Genomic DNA, 12,000 nt, shown 5'->3' on the forward strand with positions numbered 1-12,000 from the left:
GGTGGCACCTCTGCCTTGCGGGCTCAGAACCTCTCCGTGCGCGGCTCCCAGTGATGAAATACTTTTTTAAAGTACCTTTGCTATTCAATATCTATTGGAAATAAATCTGTGGTGAATTTATTTGTTAATATAGTGAATTACACCTTGATTAAAAAAATTTATATTTTACTATGCAAATAAAATATATATAACCAGATTTTAAATGGTGAGCAGGGAAGAAAATCTGTTATTACTAGCAGAACAATATATATCAAATCTCTCTTTTCTTGTTAAATTTTCAGGTGAAGGGAAGTGGCTGCGAAACATTGATTATTACCGTTTAGATGGTTCTACTACTGCACAGTCAAGGAAAAAATGGGCTGAAGAATTTAATGATGAAACTAATGTGAGGTAGGAAACATTTTTTGTTTGCACAGAGAGTTTTTAAAAAATAATTTTAAATCTGGGACACCTGGGTGGTTCAGTCGGTTAAGCGGCCAGCTCTTGATTTCAACTCAGGACATGATCTCAGGGGCCTAGGGTCAAGTCCCGCATTGGGCTCCCCACTCAGCAGGGAGTCTGCTTGTCTTCCTCTCCTTCTGTCCCTCCCCCTGCCTGCTTGCTTGCTCTCTCTCTCTCTCTCAAATAAATAAATCTTAAAAAAAAAAAACAAAGCTGCTGTGAATGTTGTGTACAGGTTTAGTGTAGACCTACAATTTCATTTCTCTAGTATAAATGCCCAGGAGTATGATAGCTAGGTTGCATGGTAAGTGGCTGGTTTTTTAATAAACTGCCAAGTTGTTTTTCAGAGTGGCTGTACTTCTTTACAATGCCACCAATAAAGTGCGAAAGATCAAGTTTTTCTGCATCCTCACCAGGATTTGGTGTTAGCACTGTTTTTTATTTTGGCTGTTCTGATGGGTATGTAGTGGTAACTCATTGTGTCTTAAATTTGCATTTCCCTGATGGCTGGTTATGTTGAGCAGTCTTTTCATATGTTTATCTGCTATCTTTATATCCTCTTTAGTGAAATGTTGGTCTTTTGCCCATTTTGTTAAGTTTTGGAAATTTTTTATGTGATTTAGATACGAGTCATTTGTCAGGTATGTGGTTTGCCAGTATTTTCTGCCAGTCTACAGCATGTCTTTTCATCCCCTTCACAAGGTTGTTCACAGAGCAAAAGTTTTTAGTTTTGATCAAGTCTAGTTTGTTAATTTTATATATTATGTTTTTGGTGTCAAGTCTGTGAATTCTTCCACAAGTGCTAGTTCATACAGATTTTCTCTTTTGCTCTAGTTTTATAGTTTTACATTTTACAATTTATATTTTATATTTAAGTCTGAGGTGCATTTTGAGGTAATTTTTCTATAAATTGTGAGGTTTGGGTCAAGTTCACTTTTTTCTTTTTCTCCTGTTTTGCCTACAGATACCCATTTGCTCTAGCATCGTTTGTTAAAAAAGCCATCCTTCCTCCACCAAATTGCTTTTGCACTTCTGTGAAAAATCAGTCTATTTCTTGGTTCACTGTTCCGTTCCATTGGTCTGTATGTCTGTTCTTTTGTCATTGCCACATAGTCTTGAATATTGTAGCTGTTAGAGTAAGCTTTAATGACAGGTTGAGTGATATCTCCTACTTTATTCTACTTTTTCCAAATTGTTTTAGCTAGTCTAATATCTTTGCCTTCATATATAAATTTTAGAATCTTCATATATCTACAAATGTCTTGCAAGGCTTGTAATAGTAATTGCATTAAATGTCTTAGCATTGGGGAGAACTGATAGTTTTACTATATTGAGCCTCCTGTGAACATATTTTTTCTATTTATATGGATCTTTTATTTCTTTCATCAGTGTTGATAGTTTTCAACAATAAGTCCTGTATTTGTTTTGTTAGGTTTACACCTAGATATTTTATTTTTCTGAATGACTGTATATGATATAATTTTGGCTTTTGCATGTTCATTGCTAGTATGAAGAGATGCAGTTGACTTTTGTTTTGATCTTATTACCTGTGATCTTGCTGAACTCACTTACTTATTCTAGGAGTTTGTTTAATAGATTCTCTGAGATTTTCTACTAGACCATTATGTCATCTGCAAGTAAGGATAGTTTTACTCTTTCTACCTTTCTGATCTGTATGCTGTTTATTTCCTTTTCTTTCCATATTGCACTGGCTACAACTTCAGTAATATGTTAAATAGCAATGATGAGAGTGAACATTCTTCCATACTTCTTGATATTAAGAGCATTCAATGTTGGTTAACTATACTGTTAGCTGTATAATTTTTTAGGTATTCTTTATAAATTTGAGGAAGTTCCCTTCTGTTCCTAGTTTGTGGAGAGTTTTTATTTGAATGGGTATTTAATTTTGTCAGATGCTTTTCCTGTCTCATTTAATTTTAATAAGTTTTCTTCTTTAGCCTGTTACATGCTATATTACGTAGATTGATTTTCAAATATTGAACCAGCCTTGCATCCCTGGAATAAACCCCATTTGGTCATGGTGTATAATTCTTTTTGTATACTAAGGGTTTTATTTGCTAATACTTTGTTGGGGGATATTTATGAGATATTGGTCTGTATCCATTTTTTTTTTTGTATTGTCTTTATCTGATTTTGGCATCAGGATAGTATTAACCTCATAAAATGAGTTGAAGTGTTCTTGTATTTTCTAAAAGAGATGTAGAATTTGTGTTGATTAATCTTAAATTTTTGGTAGAATTTTCCAGTGAAACTTTCTAGCTTTGAATATTTTTGGAGAACTTTTAAATCACTAATTCAATTTCCTTAATAGTTATAGGATCATTCAAATTATTTCTTATTGAATGAGTTGTGGTAGTTTTTGCTTTTTGAGGAATTGGTTCATTTCAGCTAAATTTCAAATTTATGTATAGAATTGTTCATAGCATATCAGGATCTGTAGTGATAGCCTTTCTTTCATTGTTGCGATTGGTAATTTATGTATTTGCTTGTTTGACAAAATTTTGCTAGAGGTTTGTCAGTTTTATTGGGTTTTCAAAGAACCAGTGTTTTATTTTCTCTATTTTTTTCTATTTTTCAGTTTCATCTTGCTTTGACTTTATTTTGCTCATTTTTTCTTGAGGTAGAACGTTGGATTACTAATTTAAGACTTTTCCTTTTTTCTAATGTAAGTATTCAGTGCTGTAAATTTCCCTCTCACCACTGCTTTAGCTGGGTCATATAAATTTTGACATGTTGTATTTTCATTTCCATTCAATTTAGTGTTATTTTTTTTCCTTGGAGACTTCCTTTTTGACTCATAGCTAGAAAGTATGTTGTTTCATTTCCAAATATTTGGAGATTTGCATTATTTTGCTGTTATTATAGTTTGATTCAGTTCTGTGCAGAGAACATGTTCTGTATGATTTCAGTTCCTTTAAATTTGTTATGTTTTGTTATCTGGCTGAAGATATGGTATATCTTGGTGTATTTTATATTAGCCCTTGAAAAGAATGTGTATTTTGCTGTTGTTGGGTATTGTGTTCTATAAATGTAGATCATATCTTCTTTGATGGGGTTATGTTCTTCTTTGCTGATTTTTGTCTAGTTGAGTTATCGATTTTTGAGAGAGGAGGGTTGAAGCCTCCGACTGTAATTGTGTATTTGTCTGTTTCTCCTTTCAGTTCTGCTGCTTACATTTTCAGGTTTGTTGTTTGGTGTATACACATTTAGGGTTGCCGTGTCCCTCTCTATCCCTTGTTGTTTTTCTTTGCTCTGAAACCTACTTTATCTCTTACTAATATAGCCACTCCTACTTTATTTTGATTGTCGTTTGTATGGTATATCCTTTTTCATCCTTTTACTTTCAACCCACCTATTTCATTATATTTGAAGTGAGCTTCTTGTAGACAACATATGGTTGGGTCATGTTTTTTTACCCATTCTGTTGGTCTCTTTTAAATGGTGTATATAGACCATTTAAATTTTTTAATTGAAGTATAAGTGACATATAACATTATGTTAATTTAAGGTGTACAACTATTTACATTTAATATAGGGCTTCAGGCTGCCATTTTATTTTTTGTTCAATTTGTTCTCTTTCTTTTTTTCTGATTTCTTATTTTACCCTTCCTGTGGGTTACTTTATTCATCTATAGTATTTTTTAGTGTATCTTTCTATAACTTTCATAGTGGTTGCTCTAAGTATTACATTACATGGACATAATTTATCATAGTCAACTAATGTCATCATTTTACCATTTTAATTGAAGTGTAGAAACCTTATGCTCTTACATCCCTTTCTCTTCCCCATTGATAATTGTCTTAAGGGTTTTCTCTACATAAATGGATTACCAGACAGTGTAATAATTTTTCTTCAATTATTAAACACAATTTAGAAAAATTAGAAGGAAAATCTTCCTTATTCACTCATTTTTTTGGTACTTTTTATTGTTTCTTCCAAATGTTTCAGTATTTCTTCTTTTATCGTTTCTATTCTTTTTTAGAGAAATTCCTTTAGTCATTCTTTTGGGGCAGGTCTGCTGGCAACAAATTTTCTGAGTACCTTCATATGAGAATTTCTTGATTTCCTCTTCATTTTTGAAGAGTATTTTAGATGGGTATAGAATTATGGGTTGGCAGTTCTCTTCTTTCAGCACTTGAAAAATGTTGTACCATTTTCTTCAGGATTTCATAATTTCTTATGAAAAACCTGTTATTACTGAGTTTGACTTTTTGAATTTCACATATAAGTGATACCATGCAGTATTTATCTTTCTCACTTAGCATAATGTGCTCAAGGTACATTCATGTTGCCACATATGGCAGGATGTCCTTTTTTCTCATGGCTGAATACTATCCCATTGTATATATATATCACATCTTTTTTATCCATTCATCTGTTCATGGGCCCTTGGGTTGTTTTCATATCTTGGTTATTGTAGATAATGCTGTAGTAAACATGGGAGTGCATATATCTCTTTGACATCTTACTTTCATTTCTTTTGTATATATATCCAGAAGTGGAATTGCTGGCTCATATGGTAGATCTATTTTTAGTATTTTGAGGAAACTCCATATTGTTTTTTCATAGTGGCTAAACCAGTAAGTGAATGTAGACTACAATATTTTATTATAATCATTAAACTTCCTAAGAGACTAGAAATTATTCCAACCAGTAAAAAGAAATGATAATTATTTAACATGATGGAGGTGCTAATTTTTGCTACAGTGGCAATCATATTACAGTATATAAATGTATCAAACTAATATGTTGTATACCTTAATTTTATATAATATTTTATGTTAAATATATTTTAATTTTTAAAAAACCTTCTGTTTTTCAGATCATTTTTCTTTCCTGTCAGTAGGTCCTGTTTCTTGCTGCTTTCAAGATTTTTTAAATCTTAGTTTCAGAAGTTTGACTATGGTGTGTCTTGGCATTAATTTCTTTGGGTTTTCCCTGTTTGTGGTTCATTCAACTTCTTGAATCTGTAAGTTTGTGTTTCTTGCTAAATTTTGGTAATTTTTCAGCCATTATTTCTTTCAAATACTATTATAACCCCTTCTCTTTTTTTATCCTCTCCTTTTAAGACTCCCAAAGACATGAATGTTAGATCTTTTATTATATTCCTATAGGTCCCTGAGCCTATGTTTGGTCTTTCTGGCTTTTTAAAATTTGATTTCTACCTATTGTTTAGATTGGGTCATTCCTATTGCTCTGTTTTCAAAGTTCCTGAATCTCCGTTCTTTATATTCTAATGTTTAGTCCATCTATTGAGTTTTTTATTGTATTTTTCAGTTCTGAAGTTTCTGTTTGGTTCTTCTTTATGTCTTGTATTTCTCTGCTGAGGCTTTCTGTTTTTTTTCCATTTGTCTCAGGTGTGTTAATAATTGCTTAATGAAGCATTTTTATAAATGTAGCTACTTTTTCCATCCTTGTCAGACAGTTCTAACATTTATGTCATCTCAGTGTTGGTGTCTGCTGATTGTCTTTTCTCGTTGAAGTTGAGATTTTACTGGTTCTTACTATGACTTTACTGGTTCTTACTCTGACAGAGATCTATTTTAACTAAAATGTCGAGACTGTGGATCTTACTTAAATCTTCTGTCATAGCAGGCCTCTTTTGACACATGTTCTGATGGAAGATGAGGTGCCCCACCTCATTTACTGTCAGTTGAGAGTGGGAGTTCAGTCTCCCCAGTAGGCTTCTGCTGATCCTGTCCTGGCTGGGAGGATTAGGATTGCCTATTTACAACCTCTCCCCCATTGGCCTCCACTGACACTACAGGGGTAACTCATTACTGTTTGGGTTGTGGTATAATTCCTGACTCTCCACTAGACCTCCTTGGATACTACCCTAATAGGGAGGGAGAGGGTTTTTCTTGTGACTGCTGGATGAAGGTGGATGTCTGGGTTCCCTACATGGTCTTTACTGACACTGCTGGGTTGAGGGGAGGACTGTGTTAACTCAGACTTCTCTGACACCACTCTGGCAATGCCTTGTTACAACTAGGTGAGGGTAGCAGTCTGAACTCCCCACTTAGCCTTTAGTGACAAGGGTGGAGGTGCACCACATTTTACTGTTTGACTAGAATTGAGTGGTGTTTATTTTAAAGTTTTCTGTCTTTCTAGGGTGCCCCTTTTTTGGTCCTTTGGCTAGAGAGAGCAGGATTTTCTTAGAGATTTTTTTGGCAGCATCCACTGGCATTTCCAGGTTGCTGGGTTCTTTAGTACTCATTCTGGGATGTATGAGACAAAAAGAAAGCCAGTGGAACTCAGTGCCATGTTGTTCCTTAGGACCCAAGGTCCCTAGCCAGTCTGTCTCCTCCTCCTCACTTTTCAGAAACTTCTTATGATTGTTTTATATATAATGTCCAAGGTCTTTAGCTTTACTTATTGTGAGGAATAGGGAACAGTATGTCTACTCCCATCTTTCCAGAGGTGGAAGTCCAAAGATTCAACTTTTTAAAGATTGTTCTTTCATTTGGTGAACATGTATGTGTGTTTCTGTTGGGTATATGCCCAGAAGTGAGATTGCTGAGTAATAGATAACATGTATCTTCAGCTTTAGCTTATATTGCCAAAACATTTTTCCAGAATAGTTGTACCAATTTGCACTCCCCCCAGTAGCACATAGGTGTTTCAGTTGTTCTCTGTCATCATCACTTGACAATGTCTTTTTTTTAAGCTGTTATGATACATATGTACTGGTAAGACTTAATAGTCTTTTTTTTTAAGATTTTATTTATTTATTTGAGAGAGAGAGCGAGAGAGCACAAGCAGGGGGAGTGGCAGAGGGAGAGGGAGAAGTAGGCTCGCCACTGAGCAGGGAGCCCGACATGGGGTTTGATCCCAGGACCCTGAGAGCATGACCTGAGCCGAAGGCAGCCACTTAACTGACTGAGCTACCCAGGTGCCCCAAGACTTAATAGTCTTAATTTGTACTTCCCTGATAACTAATTCCAAGTGGTTTGTAGATTTAAGTGTGGAAGCTAAAACAAGTTTTAGGAGGAAACAGCAAAGAATATTTCCCTGATCTTGCATTAAGAAAACTCATAGGGGCACCTGGATAGCCCAGTCAGTTAAGTGTCCAACTCTTGATTTTGGCTCAGGTCATGATCGCAGGGTCATGAGTTCGAGCCCTGCGTTGGCCTCCTTGCTCAGTGGGGAGTCTGCTTGAGATTCTCTTTCTCTCTCCTTCTGCCCCTTCCCCCTCTTACATGCGTGTTCTCTCTCTCTCTCTAAAATAAAAAGAAAGAAAACTTTCATAAACAGGACACAAAAAGTACTAAACCATAAAAGGAAATATAGATAAGTTGAACTTCATTAAAATTAAGAATTTCTAGTCATCAAAGGAATTTCATATTAAAAATGAAAAGGCAAGGGGCGCCTGGGTGACTCAGTCAGTTAAACGTCTGACTCTTAATTTCAGCTCAGGTCATGATCTCAGGGTCATGGAATTGAGCCCTGAGTCAGGCTCCACGCTCAGCGTGGAGTCTGTCCCTCTCCCTCTGCTCCTCCCCCTGCTCTCTCTCTCTCAAATAAATAAATAAATAAAATCTTTTTTTAAAAAAAATGAAAATGCAAGCCACAAAGTAGGAGAATCTGTTTTCTCATTTTTAAAAATAATATGGAAAAACACAAAGACAATAAATGTTATTCAGTTCAGTAGCCCAGATATAACTACAGTTAAAGTTTCTATGCTTATACAGACATACCTTTTTTTTTTTTGGTTTATGGGTTTGTTTTCATTTTTTTATTGAAGTATAATTAACATACACTGTTAGATTAGTTTCAGGTATAGAATATAATTCAGTAATTTTATGCATTAGTCAGTGCTCATCAAAATAAGCATACTCTTGGGCACCTGGGTGGCTCAGTTGGTTAAGCGACTGCCTTCAGCTCAGGTCATGATCCCGGAGTCCTGGGATCAAGTCCCGCATCGGGCTCCCTGCTCAGCGAGGAGCCTGCTTCTCCCTCTGACCCTCCCCCCTCTCATGTACTCTCTCTCTCTCTCTCTCATTCTCGCTCTCTCAAATAAGTAAATAAATCTTAAAAAAAAAAAAAAGCATACTCTTGATCCCCTTTATCTATTTCACCCCTCCCCCACCCACTTCCCCTTTGGCAACCATCAGTTTGTTCTCTGTATTTAAGAGTCTGGTTTTTTGTTTGTTCATTTTTTGTCTTAAATTCCCACACGAGTGAAATCATATGGTATTTGTCTTTCTCTGTCTGACTTATTTCACTTAGCAGTAAACTCTCTAGGTCCGTCCATGTTGTCTGAAGTGACATGATCTTGTTCTTTTTATGGCTGAGTAATATTCCATTGTGTATATATATATTTGTGTAATATACACACACAAACACACACACCACATCTTCTTTATCCATTCATTTATCAGTGGACGTTTGGGTTGCTTTCATGTCTTGGCTATTGTAAATAATGCTGCTGTAAATAAACATAGGGGTGCATATATCTTTTTGCAGTAGTGTTTTCATTTTCTTTGGGTAAATACCCAGTAGTGGAATTACTGGATCGTATGGTAATCCTATGTTTAATTTTTTGAGGAGCCTCCATACTCTTTTCCACAGTGGCTGTACCAGTGTGCATCCCCACCAACAATGCACGCGGGTTCTTTTTCCTCTACATCCTCACTAACACTTGTTATTTCTTGTGTTTTTCATTTTAGCCATTCTGACAGGTGTGAGATGATATCTCATTGTGGTTTTGATTTGCATTTCCCTGATGGTTAATGATGTTGAGCATCTTTTCATGTGTCTATTGGTCATCTGTATGTCTTATTTGGAAAAATGTCTATTCAAATCCCCTGCCCATTTATTAATAGAATTATTTCGGTTTTTTGGTGTTGAGTTGTATAAGTTCTTTATATATTTTGGATATTAACCCCTTATTGGATATGTCATTTGCAAATATCTAGGAGGAGCTGTTCTCAATACATATATTCAAAAAGGACTTTTACCCAGAAAATACAAAGAATTCTTAAAAATAAGTAGGATAAACCAGACAGTTTCATAGAAAGATGAGAAAAGAACTTCAAAAGAACTTTACAAAAGATGGTATGCATATGGCCAATAAACATACGGAAAGGTGCTCACCTTTTTAAACATCAGAGAAATGCAAGTTAAAAATGTTTTTGACAAAGGTGCAAAAGTGTTTCAGTGAAGGGAGGATAGTCTCTTCAACAAATGGAATTCAAACAATTGGCTATTCATAGACTGAAACGAACCTTGACCTAACCCTCACCCCTATTCAAAAATTGAGTAAAAATGGGTCATAAATCTGAATGTGAAACATTATACTTGTTAAGAAAGCATAGAAGAAAATCTTCAGGAGCTAATGTAGGCAAAGAGTTTTTAGTCACGACACCAAAGGGATATAATCCATTAAAGAAAAAAGTCAGTAATTGTACAATCGAAATTAAAAACTTTTGTCTATGAACGGCCCTGTTAAGAAAAGGAAAAGACAAACTACAGATTTGGAGAAAATATTTGCAAATAGCATATCTAATAAAGGACTCATTCAGAATATATAAAAATTCTTTAAATGTAACAGTAAGAAAACAAATAACAATTTTCAGTTAGAAAATGGACCAAGGACTTAAACTGACATTTCATTTAAGAGGATCTATGCACGGCAAATAAGCACTTGAAAAGATGTTCATCACTAGCCAATAGGGAAATGTAAACTGAAACCACAACAGGATAGAACTTCATGTCTATTAGAATGGCTAAAATAAAAAATAGTGACACTACCAAATGCTGGTAAGGATGCAGAGAAACTGGATCTCTCCCACAGTGCTGGTGAGAATGTAAAATGGCACAGCCACTCTTGTAGAACAACTTGGAGGTTTTTTGTTTTTGTTTTTTTTAATGAAACAAACATATTCTTACTATACAACCCTGCAATCACACTTTTGAAAATTTATGCCAGAGAAATGAAAACTTATTTTCACATAGAAACCTATACACAGGTGTTCGCAGCAGCTTTATTTGTAATAGTCAAAAACTGGAAATAACCCAGGTGTCTTATAACATGTGAATGGATAAACAAATTGTGTTATATCTATATATTGGAATAGTGCTCAGCAATAAAAAGGAATGAACTATTGATACTGATCCATAGGACTTGGATGAATCTCAAGGGCATTATACTGAATGAAAAATGCCACTTTTGAAAGGTTACATACTATATAATTCCTTTCATATGGCATTCTTAATGTGACAGAATTATAGTGATGGAGAACAGATAAGTGGTTGCCAGAGATTAGGGTTGGTGGGGGGAAGGTGTGAATACTAGGGGATAACACAAAAGAGGTTTTTTTGTGGTGATGGTACAGTTTTGTGCCCTGCTTGTGGTAATGGTTGCATGAGTCTACAAACATGATAAATTTCATACAGCTATACACCAAACAGAATAGCATTTATAAAAATTGGTGAAATCAAATAAGCCTGAGTTCACAGTATTGTACCAACATCAATTTCCTAGTTTTGACAATGTACTCTAGTTATGTAAGTTAGTGCCATTAGGGAGAGCTGGATGAAGGGTACATGGGAACTCTCTATACTACTGTTACAAATTCTTGTGAACCTTAAGCTAATTTTTTTAAAGGTTACAATAATGACAGGTAATACCATGAGTTATCAAGGATCTGGAGCAGTTGGAACTCTCACACACTGCTGGTGGGAAGGTAAATTGGAATGACCACTTTGGGGAACTATTTGTTCAGCGTTAACAGTGCTATATACATACCCTCTGACCCAGCAGTTCTACTCTTGGGTATATACCTAACAGAGATGCTTACATGTCTTTACCAAAACACATACCCAGAAGTTTTATAGCAGCATTATTCAAATAGTTCATATTTTAATTGTGTTTGAGTGTATATTTTAATAGTATTAGGAAAATCTAAAAATATCCTGATTAGCTTATCTCAGTATGGATTTACATATTCTGTACTGAATAATATTAAAGGTTAAATAGTTGTAAAATAATTCTTAATACTTACTCATTTACTTGACTTTGTTTCTTTATTTTTCTTTTGGGCACAAAATTAAACAGTTTTGCTTCCCACTTACGTGCTTTTAAAAACCAGAATATGTCAGGGCGCCTGGGTGGCTCAGTCGTTAAACGTCTGCCTTCGGCTCAGGTCATGATCCCAGGATCCTGGGATCCAGCCCCACATCAGGCTCCGTGCTAGGCCGGAAGCCTGCTTCTCCCTCTCCTACTTCCTTCCCCCTGCTTGTGTTCCCTCTCTCGCTGTGTCTCTCTCTGTCAAATAAATAAATAAAATCTTTAAAAAAAATAAATAAATAAAAATAAAAACCAGAATATGTCATTGATCACATCAATACCATGTAAATCAATACCTCCATTATTGTAAATTAGACTGCATATGTTTTATATGTTTTTTGTCTCGTAGTTGCACTCCTTTAGTGCAGTGAATGGGTATTTTTTCATCTTTTGTATTAGCAGTCTAGTTCAGTACTTGGGATGCATTCAACTCTTCATTACTGGATAGATACCAAAGAATTTTGAC

At 35.0% G+C, this 12,000-nt stretch overlaps 1 protein-coding gene across 6 annotated transcripts in view; it reads left to right on the forward strand.

The window, feature by feature from the left end:
* The window catches only part of LOC118544892 (transcriptional regulator ATRX), a 303,532-nt gene that overhangs the window by 258,569 nt on the left and 32,963 nt on the right, over positions 1-12,000 (forward strand). For all 6 annotated transcript variants that reach the window (XM_078064338.1, XM_078064341.1, XM_078064339.1 and 3 more), the window contains one exon: positions 282-390. In XM_078064338.1, coding sequence (XP_077920464.1) covers positions 282-390 — 109 coding nt within the window. The remainder of the gene's footprint in view (positions 1-281; positions 391-12,000) is intronic.

The sequence above is a fragment of the Halichoerus grypus genome, chromosome X, assembly GCF_964656455.1.
Source record: "Halichoerus grypus chromosome X, mHalGry1.hap1.1, whole genome shotgun sequence".
NCBI classification, from domain to species: domain Eukaryota; kingdom Metazoa; phylum Chordata; class Mammalia; order Carnivora; family Phocidae; genus Halichoerus; species Halichoerus grypus.